At 39.0% G+C, this 19,095-nt stretch overlaps 1 protein-coding gene across 2 annotated transcripts in view; it reads right to left on the bottom strand.

Moving 5' to 3' along the window:
* Positions 1-6,422: 6,422 nt before the first annotated feature.
* Positions 6,423-19,095, bottom strand: part of RP9 (RP9 pre-mRNA splicing factor) — a 35,495-nt gene continuing 22,822 nt past the window's right edge. For both annotated transcript variants that reach the window (XM_043989162.1, XM_043989170.1), the window contains exons 3-6: positions 17,155-17,284; positions 16,448-16,539; positions 12,502-12,563; positions 6,423-7,032 (exon numbers count right to left, since the gene is read on the bottom strand). In XM_043989162.1, coding sequence (XP_043845097.1) covers positions 6,831-7,032; positions 12,502-12,563; positions 16,448-16,539; positions 17,155-17,284 — 486 coding nt within the window. In that variant the 3' untranslated portion in view covers positions 6,423-6,830. The remainder of the gene's footprint in view (positions 7,033-12,501; positions 12,564-16,447; positions 16,540-17,154; positions 17,285-19,095) is intronic.

Genomic DNA, 19,095 nt, shown 5'->3' with positions numbered 1-19,095 from the left:
CAGAAGAGCTGGCAAAAAAGTCTGGCCAACTCTGCCCTGCACCGTAACATTCACTTGGCTTCCCTCATCTACTCCTAGGGCTTCAAGCTTTCCTTCTCCTCCACAGATGACTCCCAGATCCGTATCTCCAGACCTGGCCTTTCTCTGAGTTCCATGTCTCAATTCACCCTGATGTCCAGACAAAACCTCAGTCTAAAATGTCCAAAATAGTAATAACACCCTCATCTTCACAACTGCTTAGACACGAGACCTTGGTATCATCTCACGTTTTTGTTGTGCCTCAGCACCTCCTCTCACTGATCGGTCACCACAACCTCTCATTTCAGTTTTCCCCAAATCTCGTTGATCTGCTGTCTTCTCTGAATTGTCATCTCCACCATTTGATGTTCTATCATTAATGTCACTCATCCTGTTGTAATAACTTTTGATTCATCTCTGCTTACTTTTCCTCTTCAGTTTTCAAAACCTTTGTCACAATAATCTCAGGGCACAGGTATAATCAATCCACTTCTCTGCTTAAAAAACCTACAGGGGTTCTCCATTGTTTCAGAAAGAAAGTTAGATTGGCATGCAAGGCTCTCACCACATAGGTCCCACCTACCTTTTTTGCCATCATCATTCTCCTTGACATGTTCTCCAGTCCAGTTGGCCATTCCCCAATTTTATTTTCTCCTCTATCTTCCATGTTTACATTCTTCTTTATGTTTTCTATGTTTTTCCCCCCAACCTTACTGAAATCCTTTTCTTCCTTCAAGGCCTAACTCCCAAACATCTCCTGGAGATAAAGAACTTTCTTATTTCCTTTTTGCATAAACAGAGCACTGCACAGCACCTGGCACTAGGTAAACATTTAATGAATAAAAATGCTTTGTTCATTTACTCAGTTCCAGCTTAGAAGTTGGGGCTCCAGGAATATCTGTCCTCTTGCCATGACCCCAGCAATGAAAGGACCAACATGGAGGATTACCCACAGACTGGGGGATCTCCCAACAAAGCTCCAGTCTGACATTTCCATATATAGTGCAGTACATCAAGGATAGGAACTCAGGGATCTAACCTTGATTTGGGCAGGCTTGTTGTACAAGGGCCGGTTTTGCCCAGTAGGCCTGGTTTCGTTGTTTTAAGGGAATGTCTTCTTTGTTCAGTCCTTTATGAGCACAGGTGCTGCCATTTGACAGTATGAACACAAAGGCAGTTATTTATTAAGGCAGCCTGCTTAGAACCATGAAGAACACAGAAAGGTCGAGGCTCTCATGTATTTAAAAATGAGCATCTCCATGAAACCTGCCAACAGGGACCCAAAATGTTAACATGAAAAATATTGATTCAAAGATTGGATTGGCTCCATCTCACTTTTTGTTATAGAACACAGATGTGTGTGCTCGATCGCTCTCACACACACACACACACACACACACACACACACACACACGGACAAAAGTCACAAACCAAAATCAACACGGGAAACTCCAGATCAGGATCCTGGGTGGGATCATCCTTTGGGATAAAGATCTCCCTTTCAATAGATGAATAAGGAAGGGAAATTATAATAATCCCTGATTCATAAAACTCCTTAAGGTTTGCACACATCTCACTGGAATCTCATAACCACCCAGTGTGGTTATAACTACCCACTGAGGGTACCATAAGTATTATGTTTATTTTATATCTAAGAAAACTGTGTCTTAAAGACATCAAGTGAGATTTGTCTGTGGTTACACAGCTGTTAAGTGTTGAATGAATAAGGATTTGAATCCAGGTCTTCCGAACCCATTTTAGTACTCTATTCACTATTGCCATATCCATTAGCATTAAGACTATGAAGACACTAAAATGTTGATGAGAAAGGGCTAGTCTTAAAATGTCAATTTGTAATGATCAACAGCATCACACTTTGGCACAAAGTATTTCTTGGACTAACTGAAGCTATAAATCCAAAAGGACATTGGGCCAGGTGTGAGGAAATCTGTAATCTAGTATCAGTTCTGTTACTATCTCGATGGCCTTGGAGAAGTCACTGAACAGCTCTGGGCCTCAGCTTATTCACCTGTAAAATGGACTAAGTGATCTCTATGTTCTATGTTTTCATAAGGAACCTTCATGAATTCAAAAATTCCTATGATTTTTGTTCATCTTAATTAAATTTCAAACATTAGTATCTAGTGCAATATAATAACTTTTTTTAAAAGTTCATCTCATAAAAAAGAAAAAAAAAGGTCATCTTATCACCTGCTTCAGGTGGAATCAAATGCTACAGGTGCCCATTTTCTCCGACTTTCTTGTCAGTAACCCTTTCCCCTTGCCTCATGGTTGGGACTGACAAATCCCCCTCTAATGAATGATACAGGAGTCACCAGGATGTATGTACTATTGGTCCTTCTGCCACGCCCTTCAGACTCACCTGGCTAGTCACATGATTTGCTGATGCTCCCTGGGAACTTTGCATCTGCCCTTCTATATCTCCTGTTGCCTGATTAAAGTGTGAGCTCTGAGACAAGGGCCTTTTCTATTTGTATCTCCCAGTACTTGGTACATAGTAAGCCAGTAATAAGTGCTTTTGTATTCATTCCCACCACTCTCCTATCAAAATGCCTTCCCTCTCTGACAACTCATTTTCAGTGATGACATGATCAGTGACCCAGAACTGTAACCATTCATGATTTACTCTTGCTTTTCTTTTAGACCCTAAAAAGTCAATTAGGAAAGACCTATCAATTCTGTCTGGGCAACATCCTTCTTTTACTCACATGTAGAGCAAACTATCCCAGTTTAGGCTCTCAATATTTGAATGAAAAATCTATGTTTACCTCATGCTTTGGCATGGTACTATGCTAAGTGCTAGGGATACAAATACTAAAAACAAGATTTGTGGCCTGAAGCAGCTGGTATAGGAGAGTACAACCAACATGAGAGAGCTGTAACTGAGAAAAGGTATTTTGGTTCGAGAAGTCACAGTGATAGTGAGCATAGCAATAAGCACTTTGGGGGAACATGGGCAATTTATTTGACCACTGATCTTGGAGCAAGGGACACGGGTGGGTGGAATGAGCAATGGCACAGTAGGTAGCAAAAACACAGCTAGAGTGAAGCACGGTATAGAGCAGGCCCAATCACATCATTCAACCTTGATCAACTGCAGAGTTTCCCTGTCGTCTCTACAAAAGGCTCTGTTGGATGTTCAGAATCCTTTGTAATGAAACACCCTACAGAGCCTCAAAAAGGTTTATTGAATTTTCACCGAATTGATGAATTTTAGTTAAAGTGCCAGGACTACAGGATATCTACCCAAGAAGTTTAAAAGGAACTCAAGGGGGAAGATACGAAACTGTTGGCCCAAAATACCCTTAGCTCTCTAGTGAAAATGGCCAGAATACGTTAGTATTAATTGACTTCTATCCAACTGTTCCAGAGTGCATATGGAAGGAAAAAAATGGAACAAAATCTACTTATTTAGACTTTCAAAAAACTTTTGACAAGACTCCTTAGCAAAAGTCACCATGGAACTAGTATTTGTTATTTTGTTATAAAGAATGCCTAGAAAAACCAAATAATTCAAATGAGCTCAAGGAAGGGCATATAATCATCAACAGAAAAGTGGCAGTCACAGTTCAGTGGAGACAAATGATATGTTTAGAGAACAAACCCAAGCTATACAGTTATCAGTGACAACTTGGGAAAGAGAACAGGCCCCAGTGCAGACTATTCCCTTTAGACAACTGGCTCAAATGATTATGATGCATCAAAGAAACATTAAAAAAGATTGAACATATATAAATGGAATTTAGGTGTTAGCTTAAGTGGAGAGTCAGCTATGTAAACAGACCACCTTCTAAGAAGTCTGGAGCCCCTAATTTAGGTAGAGCTTCAGCAAGGAGGAAAAGGGAAATGGGGGAATGGAACCTGAGGGAAAATTCTGCCCGTCATCATTGATATAAGGGAAGGAACAAGAACTAAGTGCCTAGTATGTGCCAGGCATTTTGCAGAGTGCTTTGACAATTATTATTTCACTTGATCCTCACTACAATATGCTATTCTTGTCATTTTACAGTTGGGGAAACTATACTAGGGTCACACAGCTAAAAAGTGTCTGAGGTCAGATTTAAACCCAGGTCTCTCCTGATTCCAGGTCCAGCAAATTCTCCACTGCATTACCTGGCTGCCTTCATATACAACTATAGGAAGCAAAGACAGGGATCCAAACACTCAGTAAATAACCTGCTCCCTGCCCTGGCCCTAAGGAAACAGAATGAGGATAAAAGGAGTTAACAAGAGAGTGAAGACTTAGCAATAAGTTGAGAGGCTAATTTGAGATAACTCTGAAAACTCAGGCTGGCTGCCCCCTTAACTCAGGGTGGAGAGGAAAGAAATGATCACACTGCTAGAAATCCCACCAAATATTCCAAGTTGGAAGGAGTGGGATGGCTTCATGAATCATTCTTACGCCAGAAGCAAAACAATTTAGACACAAGGAGAATAGGAGGTATAACTGCAACTGGGAAAGGTTGAGGAATAAAAGAAAACTGCCTAGATCTCTTGGAACCAGAGGGCCAAGGAAAAATGGAAAGAACCTACCAGTCACCTCCTATAAGAAACCCCCAAATGAAAACACTCAGGAAGATGACAGTCAAAATCCAGACCTTCCAAGTCAAAGAAAAAAATCAGGTACTAAGGAGACACAGGATCACCCATGATTTAGCAGCCATCACCATAGAGGAACAGAGAGCACAGAATATGATATCCTAGATGGCAAAGGATAATGACTTACCCAGCAAAACTGAGTAAAATCCTAAAGGAGGAAAATGGACCCTCAATGAAAAAGCAGATTCCTGAGCATTCCTGATGAAAAGACCACAACTACATAGCAACTCTGAAGTTCAAACTCAGGAGTTAAGAGAAACATAAATGGGTAAATAGGAACAAACAACCATAAGCGACTAAACTGCTTACATTCCTTTTTTTGTTTTTTAGTGAGGCAATTGGGGTTAAGTGACTTTCCCAGGGTCACACAGCTAGTAAGTGTTAAGTGTCTGAGGCCGGATTTGAACTCAGGTACTTCTGACTTCAGGGCTGGTGCTCTATCCACTGTGCCACCTAGCTGCCCCAAAGGTGGGTGTTTTTCTATCAAATTTGAATTTTTTTTTTTTGATGAGGCAATTGGAGTTAAGTGACTTGCTCAGGGTCACACAGCTAGTAAGTGTTAAGTGTCTGAGGCTGGATTTGAACTCAGGTACTCCTGACTCCAGGGCCTGTGCTTTATCCACTGTGCCACCACCTAGCTGCCCTAAACTGCTTACATTCTAACATGTTCCCTTTGAAGTCCATCATCATTAGGGGTCATAGAAGAAGTCTAATTAGACAGAAAGCCTGGGAGGGATTCTCTTAGAAGTTGATGATCTTAAGAGAAAAATGGAAAAAGAAGGGAAGAGGAACATACTGGGGAAAAAAAGGAAAAGGAAGATTAGGGAAAATTATCTCACATAAGCAGGGTGCACAAGTAGAAGTCTATACAAACAAGGAGGAAGGGATAGAGGGGAGACAGCTGACACTTGAAACTCACTCTCATCTGAACTGGTCAAAGGCAGGAAGAAGACCCACACAGAGCTGGATACAGAAAGAGTTCATTCAATAGGGAAACAGGAGGGCAGGGAGAGAAGAAAGAATTAGAAGAAAAGTAGATGAAGGGAGGGATTTGTTCTAGGCCAAACCAACTCTAAGGATATACAAACATTTTTATAAGCTTTTGTTGAGGTGGCAAAGAATGGGACTCTGAGGAGGGGCCCATCAATTGGGGCCTGACAGAACAAATTAAGATATATGGATGGGGCTGGATACTGTTGTGCTATAAGAAATGATGAAAGGAACGGTTTCAGAGAAACAAGGGAAGACTTTGTATGAACCGATGCAGAATAATATGAACAGAACCAGGAGAACAACTGATACAATAACAATATGGTAAAGACAAACAACTTTGAGAGATTTAGAAACTCTGTTCATCTTAATGACCAACCACTACTCCAGAGAATTAATGATGAAGCAGGCTGAGTACCTCCTAATAGAAAGGTGAAAGATTCAGAGTGCAAAATAAGAAAAATCATGGGCATATATGTGTATTTTCCTTTTAGACATGGCCAAAGAAGAAATTTGTTTTGCTTAAATACGTGTTTTCAGTGGGATTTGGTTTTCTTCTCTTCTGTATTGGGATGTAGTTTGGGGTGGGAAGGAGAGGGAAAGGATTTTTGCTGATTGAAAATAGATTTTCCTAAATATCTATGTGAAGCAGTTACTTTGGTGCAATGTCAAATTCCAAAACAAAATGATTACATTGGAGATGATATATTTCATATAGCTGCCTCCTTTTTCCACGTACTACCATTATATTTCAAACAAGTTTCTTGTCTGCAGGAAGGACGTTCACTTAAGTCTTAGATAACTGAGTTTTATTATTCAATGCCCGATAGCACTCACTTGCAACTGCTGAAGAGCTAGACTTTTCAAGAAAGTTAAGTCGGTCCACAGCCCCACCAACCCTCTGCTTCCATGGGGGAATCTCTTTTGGAAATGCCTAGAATGTCTTCCTATCTCATGCTTGATTTTCTTCAAAACATTTGTCACAAACTATGGTCATTAGGGAAGACGACAATGAGAACCCCACAGTATGGCATACAAACAGCTCAACATCGTGTTGAATTCATCACTGTTGGCAGCAAGAGCAAAATACCACAGAAATAACGCTAAGTACACCCATTTCTTGGTTCCTTTTTCTCTGCCAACTGAGGTCCTTTGGTACCGTGACTCTAGAGCAATGAGGTGGGTTAAAAGAAAACTACTTTTTAGTCAGAGTCTGAACTCTCATTCGACTTAGATTTGTGCTTCTTCTTCTTCTTCTTCTTCTTTTTCTTCTCTCTTTTCCTCTTCTTATGTTTCTCCTTCTTTTTCTTTCTCTTATGCTTCTCCTTACATTCTGAGGAGCTGGAAGTACTGCTGTCTTCATCTGAGGTAGAATCCTCTAGTAGCTTCTTTAACTGTTGTATCCTAAACACACAAAACTCAGGTTAAAAAACCAAGTCTTTGTAGAAGATGTCACTCATGCTACCTCAGAGCACCCTGAAATCACAGATCTGGATTCACAAACCAAGTGATGAATCTTTGTTCTATCAAAACCCTTAGCAAAGAACACTCACAAAACCAGAAATTTAAAGAGAGAACAAGTTCTCTGTGGCTTAGAGATGAACATCTAAATATCAAATTTTCTGGATACTTGCAAGACTATGCAAAGTAAGGAGCTAACCAAAGTAGTATATGGTGGCTAATTTTCAAATTAGCAATATCTTAACCTTTAGATGTTGGCTGAAGCACTTCCTTTAAAAGCTCTAATTCTGGATTTCTGGCCAAGATGGCTGCTTGAAGAGGGGGCAGGCCACCCAGCTGCCAGAAATTTATCTTAGAAAAACCTTTAAGTTTGTATCAGACTGAATAATGACTCAGAAATCCAGTGAGAAATTACACTAAGTACTACCCTAGAACTGTACAAAAATTCTGCCAGAAGCTCCTGAGCAATAATGTCCTTCCTCACCAACCATCTCCTTTTTCCCAAAGCCAACTCCCAGGGGGACCATGGATGAGATGGATACAAAGCCTGTAAGGCTTCGTGTGTGGCGGCAGCAAGAGTCAAGACTTCCCCTGAGAAAACCCCAGAGTGGGCACTTTGGAAGTTCCAGGAAACTGAAGCAGGTAGTGACTAGTACAGTGTTTCAGTGCCATGACTAGATTGGGGCATCCTAGGCACAGGAGTTCTGAGGTCCCTAACGTTCTGTCCTGAGATGCCAGAGAGGGTCTTGAAGATCCACCACTTTGAATCTCAAAAGCCTGGAAGATGGCCTACGTTATTAAGAACCCAGAGACCCATGGCAAGATCAATCAGGTCTGAATATCCCATCCAATAAAGCAGTAGAGAGAGAGAGCATGACTCTGACACAAAACCCTAATTTAGGAATTAAAGTACTGACAGTTATAAAAAATTATCCCAAATCTAGAGATCCCCCCCCCCAAAAAAATCACGAGCAAAATGTTAAGCAAGGAAAAGATGGATTTTCCAGAAATGACGTATATAGAAGAAATGAAAGGAGATATAAAAGAAAAGTTCTGTAGGGAAGAATTAGAAGGAGAATAAAAGGCTTAACACAGAAAGTGGTATATCCTAATCAAGAAATGTAATCTCTTAAAATAAGAATAGATCAAACAGAAATCAGTGGCTCCATTAGATAGGAATTTGAAAACAACTGACTTGGAAAACAAGTCAAGGAGAGATCATTTAAGAATCCTGAAAAATGATTCTTTAAAAAAGATGCATACAATGTACTTCAGGAAGTTGCAAATAAAAGCTGCTCTGATTTATTAGAACCAGAGGGCAAAGTCAAGATAGAAAGAATATACTAATTACCTCTGGAAAAAAAAAGGAGATCCAAAAGGCAAAATTCCAGGCATGTCATTCAAAACCCAGAACTCCCACCCAAAGAACAAATACTGAAAGTATCCAGAAAGAAGGAGTTGTATGAAGAAACCACTGTGAGGATCACACAACACCTCGAAGCTTCTACTATAAATGAGAGCTCTTTTAACAGAATATTCCAAAAGTAAAAAGAGAAATAAGCTCCTAAGCAAGAACAACTTAGCAGCTTGTAAAGTTAAATATAATACTTCAGGGGGAAAACTGGCCTTTTATGGAATAGATGACTTTGAAGCATTTCTGATCATAAGAGCTTATGGGCTGAGGGCCCCTAAGGGCTTAGTAGGAACTCTGAAATAAAGATACAAGAGTTCAGAGAAACTTCAGAAGGCAAATTTATTTGAACAACTGGAAGGAGCTATATGATTATATAGTGCTAACCCTCTTATGGGGGAGAAGAAATAAGTGTAAGTGTCCCTTCAGAAGCTTAATATACTCAACAGATATTGAGAATTAGTAGACTGGATCTGTTCAAAGGTCAGAAAGATGTAAAGAGAAAGGAAAGTGAGAAGAGGGGAGAAAGGAGAAAGAATGTGGTAAAATTGATATTTCCCATAAATGGGATGATGAGATACAAACACAAATGAAAGAATAGGCGTAGTGGGCATCACATAAACCTCATTCTTACCCGAAAGGGACCAAGGAAGGTCAAATACACAACAACAACAACCCCCCTCCCCCCACCGGTTTGGTGTAGAAGTACATTCAAGCCAGTAGGGAAACAACTGAATTCCTAATGCTGAAAGAGGGGAAAACAGAAAAGAACTAGGTTATAAAGGTATACTTTTGTTAGCCTATTGGGACAGTTGGGAAATAGCTTAACAGATTATAGCCCATGAATGCAATGGAACATTACTGTCCTGGAAGAAATTATGAAAGAACTGATTTCAAAGAATCTTGGGTAGTATGAAAGTTTTTTTAAAAAAATAAGTTATGTAGGAGACAGCTAGGTGGTACAGTGGATAAAGCGCTGGCCCTGGAATCAGGAGGACCTGAGTTCAAATCCAGCCTCAGACACTTGACAATGACTAGCTGTGTGACCCTGGGCAAGTCACTTAACCCTCATTGCCCCGCCAAAAAAAAAAAAGAAAGAAAGAAAAAAAAGTTATTTATTTTTATTAAAAAGAAATGCTTTTTGGGGCAGCTAGGTAGAGCAGTGGGTAAAGCACCAGCCCTGGATTCAGGAGGACCTGAGTTCAAATTTGGCCTCAGACACTTGATAGTGACTAGCTGTGTGACCCTGGGCAAGTCACTTAACCCTCATTGTCCTGGGGAAAAAAGAAAGAAAGAAAGAAAGAAATGCTTTTATTTAAGAGTATAACTTAAATCCTAGGTCTCTCAGCAGAGAAACAAATATACATTACATAAAAACCTCATCATATAAAACTAAACTAGTTCCAATTGACTTTAAATCTCATCTAATACCATTTAAGAGGTGACTAGGGGACTGAAATGGATGAACCATTGGACCTGGAGTCAGTAAGACCTGAGGTCAAATCCAATTTCGGACGCTTGCTTAGCTGTGTGACCTTGAGCAAGTCATCTGACATCTGTCTTTCCCCTCTGTTTCCTCACTTATATAATAGGGATAATAAGAGCCCTTACCTCCTAGGGCTGTTGTGAGGATTCCAGGAGGTGATGCTTGTAAAGTGCTATATAAGTGTCAGCCATGATCATCTGCACAGTGTAGGTTTCCTACAGCTTCACAACCTCTGGCAGCAGGACCCACATATTCCCTAGCAAAACTTAACATCAAAGTACTAGAAAAGACAAGGCTTTGCTGACCAAATCTGCTTCCTGGAAACTCAGCACCTAAGGACTAATCCAAGGGACTCTTGACTTAGGGGCTTCCTTCTCATTCTCTCTTTATTTTTCCCCACCTTCTATATATATTTTTATTTATTTCATTAAATGTTTCCTAATTACATGTAAAATAATCCTTAACATTCATTTAAAAAAATTTTTAGTTCCAAATTCTCTCCCTCCCTTCCCTCCCCATTGACAAGACAAACAATGTGGTATCAGTTACACATGTGAAATCATACAAAACATATTTCCAAAGGACCCACATGCATAAAAATATCGTGGTGGCAAAGAATTGTAAACTGAGGGGATGCCCATCAACTGGGGAATGGCTCAACAAGTTGTGCTATATGAATGTAATGGAATTCTATTATGCTATGTAAGAAACGACGAGCAGATGGATTTCAGAAAAAGCTGTAAAGACTTAAGTAAACTGATGCTGAGTGAAGTGAGCAGAACAAGGAGAACACTATACACAGTAACAGCAACGCTGTGTGATGATCAACTGTGACAGACTTGGCTCTTCTCAGCAGTGCAATGATCCAAAACAATACCAAAAGACTTATGAAGGAAAATGTTCTCCACATCCAGAAAAAGAACTTTGCTGTCTGAATGCAGATTGAAGCATTCTATTTTCACTTCTGTTGGCTTTTTTTGTTTGTTCTTTTTTTGTGGCTTTTTGCTTTTGTTCTGATTCTTTTCTCACAACATGACTAATGTGCAAATATATTTAACATTATTGTAATGTATAACCTATATCAAGTTGCTTGCTGCTTTGGAGGGGGGAGGAGGAAGGGAGAGTAAGAGAAAAATTTGGAACTCAAAATCTTATAAAAATGAATGTTAAAAACTATCTTTACATGTAATTGGAAAAAATACTATTAAAACATATTTCTATATGTTGCAAAAAGAAAAACAAAAAAAAAAGTGAAAAGGCTATGCTTCAATCTGTACTTGGACTTTATTAAAAAAAAAACCCTATTAGTCCTCTTGAGATGGATAGCAATTTTCATTGCAAGTCCTTTAGAATTATCTTGAATCGCTGAACAGTATTGATCAGAAGAGAAAAGTCTTGCATGATGGATCATAATTAAAAACTTGCTATTATTGTGTGTTCTCCTAGTTCTGCTCACTTCACTCAGCATCAGTTAATGTAAGTCTTTCCAGGCTTTTCTGAAACCATCCTCCTCATTTCTTCAGAGACAATAGCATTCTATCACTATCATATACCACAACTTATTCAGCTATTCCCCAATTGATGGCTAGCTCTTCAATTTCTAATTCTTTGCAACTACAAAAAGAGTGGCTTATGAATATTTGTGTACATATAGGCACTTTGCCTTTTTTTTTAAATCTCTTTGGGATACAAACCTAGTAGTGGTATTGCTGGCTCAAAGAGTATTCACCGTTTGACAGCCCTTTGGGCGTAGTACCAAAATTGTTCTCCAGAATGGTTGGACCAGTTCATAGCTCCACCAATAGTCCACTGATGTACTGGGTAGTATGAACTGACAAAGAGGGCAGTGAGTAGAACCAGGAGAGCAATTGATCCAAGGACAGCAAAATTACAATTTTGAAATGACCAACCACATCTCTAAAGGATCTATGATGAAGCATGTTACCACCTCCTGACAGGGTCAGGACAGGCACCAGGTACTTGACTATGCCTGTTTGTTATAAGAATTTTTCTTTCTTTCTCTTGGTTAATTTGGTTGGGTGGGGAGGCATCAAGGACTGGGGAGCAAAAATAGTAATGACAAAAAAAGAAGTGGGCATTGTAGCATTTTTTTTAAGTACAAAAGGAAGTTTGGATGGAAGTGCAGACCAGTAGAGCAGTTTTGAAAATAACATGAAGCAAGCAGTATGAGATGGAGATTTAGGGTTTCATGTAGCATCCTCTTTGGGTTTTCTGCTCATGTATGGAAATGCTTTTTCTGGGCATTTAAATCAAGAATTAGAAGAATTTTTTTTGGGGGGGGGGCAGGGCAATGATGGTTAAGTGACTTGCCCAGGGTCACATAGCTAGTAAGTGTCAAGTGTCTGAGGCCAAATTTGAACTTAGGTCCTCCTGAATCCAGGGCTGGTGCTTTATCTACTACGCCACCTAGCTGCCCCCTAGAAGAATTTTTAAGCCCCATATTTCTACCATCTGAAATTTCAAGCAAATGTCATTTCATTCAGAAAAGCCTTACCTCACATCTTTTTCATGACGCTTATTCTCCCTTATGATATCGTACATGGGATCTTCATGTGCCTTTAGGAACAGATAAGAACAAGATCTCATGAGATATGTTTGGTCATTGAAAAAGTATATTGTTTCCATGAAAATCTGCATACTTCCTATTTTTTCACTTAACATCTGTGGTTCTTTTCCTAGGAACTTTTCTTTAGTATTTAAAGAACCTGTGATTTTGGTAGTGTATAGTAAAATTTACCACCCTGCCACACCCTCTTCTCCCTGCAGGTTATAATCCTTCTAGGACTTAGACTCGGAGTTATTATGACAGAAAATGTCACCACCCTGGGATGAACCTGACATTAAGCCTACCTCTGCTCAGCTTTAAAGAACCTAGCACTATTTGGTACTGCTACTTGATAGGAACTTTTTAGAAGCAAGTAGCTGAAAACATAAGAACCTGAGCTGTGAAAGCAGCTTGTTAAGAAATCAAATATATGTAAATTAGTTTTGAAAAGTACCTGAGAATAAAATCGCAGGAGGCTATTTCACTTTTGGTGAAAATTCAGATTTGGGGAGCTTGAGCCATTTATACTTCGCTCAGACAAGAATTCCAGCTGGTTCAATGGACATGAGATCAGTAATCTTTATAGGATTTGGAAGCTCAGAGGCTGATTAGAGCAATTCACTCATAGCAGTGAGAAAGCTGAAGCTCTAGAGGTGAAGTGAGGTGGTGAAAGTATTGAACTGGGTCTGGCAAGAACCAGAGCTGAGATGTGGACCTTGGCCACAAGGCAGCAATAGGATCAGCCCTGACCTTCGCTTCAAGTGTGCATAAATGAGGGATCTTCAGGTGTAGAAAGCAAAGTTTTGCTGAATTTTTTCGTCTTTTTTTCTTTTTAGAATAAATTCATTGTTATGAGGGATGGCTCTCTGGGAGGGGCAGGAGAGAACTCGCAAGGATGGGTAGAAGATGGAATTTAGAAGATATATAAATAAAAGATTCATGCTGAATTATACCTATCACTGAGGTCCTGGAATAACACAAGATTCAATACCCCCCAAAAGCAGCAAGCGGACCAGCTGGAACAAAACTATGCAGAGCCTGGTCCTAACATTAAGTCTGAAGTCAGGAGGTGGGCTGGAAGAATAAACAAACAAAAAATCCCACCAGAAAAAAAGTTGTTATTGTTGACAAGGAAACTTAACATACAAACCCAGAAGAGGAGAATGACACTAAAATATCTACTAGCAAAACCTCAAAGAAAAACTACTTGGGCACAAATTCAACTAGAATTCCTCAAAGATATCAGTCAAAAAATTTTTTTCAAGTTTAAAAACATTTTCATAAATGAAATGAAAGCACGAGAGGAAAAATTAGAAAAGAAATGAAAGATTTCATGAAAAAAATTGAAAAGGGAATCAACAACTTGGCATAAGAGGTTCAAAACCTTGCACAACAAACTCCTTGAAAATCAGAATGGCCCAAACAGAAGCTAATGACTTCATAAGACAAGATATGTTAAAACAAAATCAAGAGGCTGAAAAAATAGAAAAAAAAAGTAAAGCATCTCATAGAAAAACTACCAACCTGGAAAAGAAAAGATGTTGAGACAATCTAAATATTTTGGGGGGGCAGCTAAGTGGTGCAGTGGATAAAGCATCAGCCCTGGATTCAGGAGAACCTGGGTTCAACTCCGGCCTCTGACACTTAACACTTACTAGCAACTGTATGACCCTGAGCAAGTCACTTAACCCTCAGTGCCCTGCAAAAACCCAAAACAACAAAAACAACAACAAAAAACCCTACCAACCTAGAAAACAAATCAAGGAGAAAAAAATTAAGGATTAACTGGACTACCTGAAAGTCATGACCAAAGAAAAAAAATGCTTCAAAAAAATTTCAAAAGAAAATTCCCTTAAAACCAGAGGGCCAAGGAAAAATGGAAAGAACCTACCAGTCACCTCCTATAAGAAACCCCCAAATGAAAACACTCAGGAAGATGACAGTCAAAATCCAGACCTTCCAAGTCAAAGAAAAAAATCAGGTACTAAGGAGACACAGGATCACCCATGATTTAGCAGCCATCACCATAGAGGAACAGAGAGCACAGAATATGATATCCTAGATGGCAAAGGATAATGACTTACCCAGCAAAACTGAGTAAAATCCTAAAGGAGGAAAATGGACCCTCAATGAAAAAGCAGATTCCTGAGCATTCCTGATGAAAAGACCACAACTACATAGCAACTCTGAAGTTCAAACTCAGGAGTTAAGAGAAACATAAATGGGTAAATAGGAACAAACAACCATAAGCGACTAAACTGCTTACATTCCTTTTTTTGTTTTTTAGTGAGGCAATTGGGGTTAAGTGACTTTCCCAGGGTCACACAGCTAGTAAGTGTTAAGTGTCTGAGGCCGGATTTGAACTCAGGTACTTCTGACTTCAGGGCTGGTGCTCTATCCACTGTGCCACCTAGCTGCCCCAAAGGTGGGTGTTTTTCTATCAAATTTGAATTTTTTTTTTTGATGAGGCAATTGGGGTTAAGTGACTTGCCCAGGGTCACACAGCTAGTAAGTGTTAAGTGTCTGAGGCTGAATTTGAACTCAGGTACTCCTGACTCCAGGGCCTGTGCTTTATCCACTGTGCCACCTAGCTGCCCTAAACTGCTTACATTCTAACATGTTCCCTTTGAAGTCCATCATCATTAGGGGTCATAGAAGAAGTCTAATTAGACAGAAAGCCTTTTGATAGACTGTAAGCTTCTTGAGGGCAAGATCTGTTTCATCTTTGTCTTTCTGTCCCTAATACAGTGACTGACACAGAATAGGCACTTGATGCGTTTTGTTTGGTATTATAATGATTTAGTGCTAAACCGCTAAGATTAAGTAACAATACAACCTAACAGGTAAAATTTAGCCTTTTTGAAACATCACACTTTACAGAGTGTAATCAAATAATGTCTTTTAATGATAGGTAAAAACATTTATATATTTAATGATATAGTAAAAACAAAAAAATCAATAAAACTTTTGAGGTCAAAGAATATGAATAAACTTTAGTTAAATACTTTAGTCAATAACTAACTGAAAAAATATTTAAAACCTCTAATGATGAGAGAAATGAAAATTAAAGCAATTCTGAGGTACTCCTTCACACCTATCAAATTGGTAATAGGATGGAAAAATTCATTAGTGAGGCTGTGTGTGACAGGAAAGACAGGCATACAAATGCATTGCAGGTGCAATGAAGAATTTGTCTAACCTTTCTGTAAAACAACTCGGATTATTTAAGAAGAGTCACTAAGCTATTTATATACTCTAGCCCAGGAATCTTGCCACAGGGCTCATCTCCCATGAAAATCAGTGATAGCAAGAAATGACCCAAGTGTATAAAAATACCCTAACTGGTACTATTAGTAAAGCAAAAATCCAGGAAACAAAATATTTTCCTACATTGAACAAAGTAGGATCTATGAATGCAGCAAAATTATTATACTAGGAAGAATGATGAACATGAAAAGTAACGAAAAACATGGGAAGACACACAAACTAATACGAGTCAATAGAGTCCAAAGGGACAAAAGCACAACATACACAGTGACTACAATAACATAAATGAGGACAATAGTAAAAGGCGACATGACTCAGGTCGAAGACAGCAATCCATGTAGGTACCATATTTAAAAAGTTTAAGCCACAGATTGCTTTTAACAATCAGATACCAAAGTAACCCATGACATATAGGCTAAGTTGCAATCATTCTATTGCAGGACTCTGCTTAACTGTTTGGGGGAAATATTGTGTAGGACATAAGACAGAAGATGGGACGTTTGTGCTGTGCTGAACCAAAAATAGCACCAGCAGGAAGTTAACCCTCTCTTGGACAAGTTATCACGCAGATGTCTACCAAAATTTAGTATCTGAAAAATACATTTTGATGTTATAATTTTGTACTTACTACTCTGAACTGTTCCAATTTCTGATTGCCTTTGATAAAGAATGGGCATTCTTTGTCACCTGTTCTGTGTCCATACCGCTTACAGCGCCAGCCTAAAAGCCAATAGAAAAGTCAATGTTTCATTAAAACCCCTCACATTGGTTCTGCAAGATAGAAGACTTAGAGTCATATCAAGTTAGTCTTTATGAAATTCACATTTGGAAAAGCAAATGCAATATGCTAATTATGTAATATATATAAAAAGAGTGAGCCTTTCCTTAAGATACCCTTTATGATAGGGGACCATGGAATGAATAGTAATGCCACCAAGTTCCTTTCCATTTTTAGATGGCTCTCATTATTCTGAAGTTTGTCCTTAACATAAGTCTCAGTTTGCTTCTCTGCGTCTTCCACATCTTTCTCCTATTGTCTGCTGCAGCCAAGCAGAAAAAGTCTCAATAACAGCATTTGAAATACTTGTAGACAAGTTATCCTGTCATAGTCCCCTTTCCTCCACCTCCCTGGCCCAAGTCTTTTATTCTAAATATTTCCAGTTGTCTTTTTGAGAAAATGGAAAAAGCTTTGAGCTAAGCCTTGAAGGAAGCTAGGTATTCTAAGAAGCTTCTCTGATATTAAATAAATTACCTACAGGAAAAACATGAATAATAATTCACAAACAGACAACACTGTGGGTCTTCTGAATGATTAGAAAGGTAGCGATCACTAACATTGCATAACCTTGACTTCTTTTCCCAGGGGCATCCAAAGTCCTTTAGTTGGAGCATGAGCCAGAAATTCTCTGGCATGTTCATTGCCCGGTACATCTGGTATACAGTCTTCTGGCTTGGTTTCATCTTCCTAAACAAAGGGAAAAAATCTGTAAATAAAAAGCCAAAAGTACAGTTCTTCTCTTTAAGTTGTTTAAGAGTACATCCCCCCATCTCCTTGATGGAGATGAGAGAGGAGGAAAATACCCCTCCCACATTATCCCTTTCAGGTGACTCCAAATGCAGGCAAATTTTACCTATCAGAAAAGAGAGGAAAATACTAGGAAGAATTAAATCATATGAAAATGGATTTATTTATTTTTTTTGCGGGGCAGTGAGGGTTAAGTGACTTGCCCAAGGTCACACAGCTAGTAAGTGTCAAGTGTCTGAGGCCAGGTTTGAACTCAGGTCCTCCTGAAATCCAGGACCGGTGCTTTATCCACTGTGCCACCTAGCTGCCCCCGAATTGATTAAAAAAAAAATACATACAAGAAAGTTACAATTCAAGCAGAAAAGAAAATTCTCAGAAAACAGACTAGAATAAAATATCTCAGAGAGAATTTCTAAATCAGATTCAAGTGGAAATGGCTCTTTTAACCTGGAAGGATGCTGCCGTTGTTTCTAAATTCTGGATATAGTGCTTAATAGAAAGGCAGTTAATTGGAAAGCTTGTATAAACAAAAGTTAAAACTATCTTTACATGTAACGGGGAAAAAAAAAGAAAATACTTTATTAATAAAAAAAGAAAGGCAGTTGTTTTAATTAATGAATTATTTCTTTAGCCTTTAAATGAGAATAAGTGTGATGTCAAAAGGAAATTCACTATACTGTGACAATGTTTACATTTACACTAAGCTCATTACTAAATACTAAAATAATTTCATTCCACCCCAAAACAGAACTAATTTCATGATTAGAGGTCACTTATGAATCGACACTAAATGAATGAAATATTAGTTCATCTCAAATAAGTGAGTAATAATAATAATCACAACAACAACTATGACTTCTAATAATGCTTACTATGGGCCAGGGGTGATAAGCACTTTACAATTATCATCTCATTTGTTCCTTACAACCCTGAGAGGTAGGTGCTACTATTAACCCCAACTGACATGTGGATGTTAGGTGACTTGCCCAGGGTCACATAGCTAGTAAGTATCTGGGGCTGGGTCTGAACTCAGATTTTCCTGATAAAGCCCAGTGCTCTATACACTGAACCACCTAACTGCTTCTTACATGGTTAGCATCCAGCTGGAACCTACATTCTTTATTTAATAATGCACTCAGTTTAACATTTTAATAAGCATCTGCTTTGTACAGAGCACCAGGCTAGGCACTGGAGATACAAAGACAAAATAAAAGTCCCACAGACTCAAGCCCTCGTTCAGGTCCAACTCATCTCTACCCGGGAATGTTGCAAGAGCCTCAACCCAATAATTAATATTGCACACAGTTGCTCATTGATGTTCCATGGTAGCCTACTGCGTTGAGGTACTGAGGACACCATACAAATGCTTCCCACAACTTGGCTCTCATTTTCCAGTTTAATTTCATACTCTTCCCCTTCCACATTCCTTTCTGATCAGATTCTCCATCTGGCGTTTCCCTATTTGCTTCCTTCAAAGCCCCACCCAGGTGCCTGGGATAGGAGTCCCTTCATGATCCTTCCCCAATTATTAATGCTCTCTCCTTTGTGAAACAGTACTTTGTATTACTGCATATACGCTTTGTATTTCATTTGCTCCTATGTGTACATGCTGCTTTATTTCCTCAGTGGAACACACATTCCTTGAAGTGAGGGGTGATCTCATTTTTGCCACCGAATCTCCAGAATACAGCACAAGGTCTTCTATACAGCCAATGATTAATAAGTGTTTCTTGGAATGAACTGAATTTTCT

Source organism: Dromiciops gliroides, chromosome 1 (genome assembly GCF_019393635.1).
Source record: "Dromiciops gliroides isolate mDroGli1 chromosome 1, mDroGli1.pri, whole genome shotgun sequence".
NCBI classification, from domain to species: Eukaryota; Metazoa; Chordata; class Mammalia; order Microbiotheria; family Microbiotheriidae; genus Dromiciops; species Dromiciops gliroides.
The sequence above is the reverse complement of the archived record's forward strand: the minus strand, read 5'-3'. Positions and strand labels throughout refer to the sequence as shown.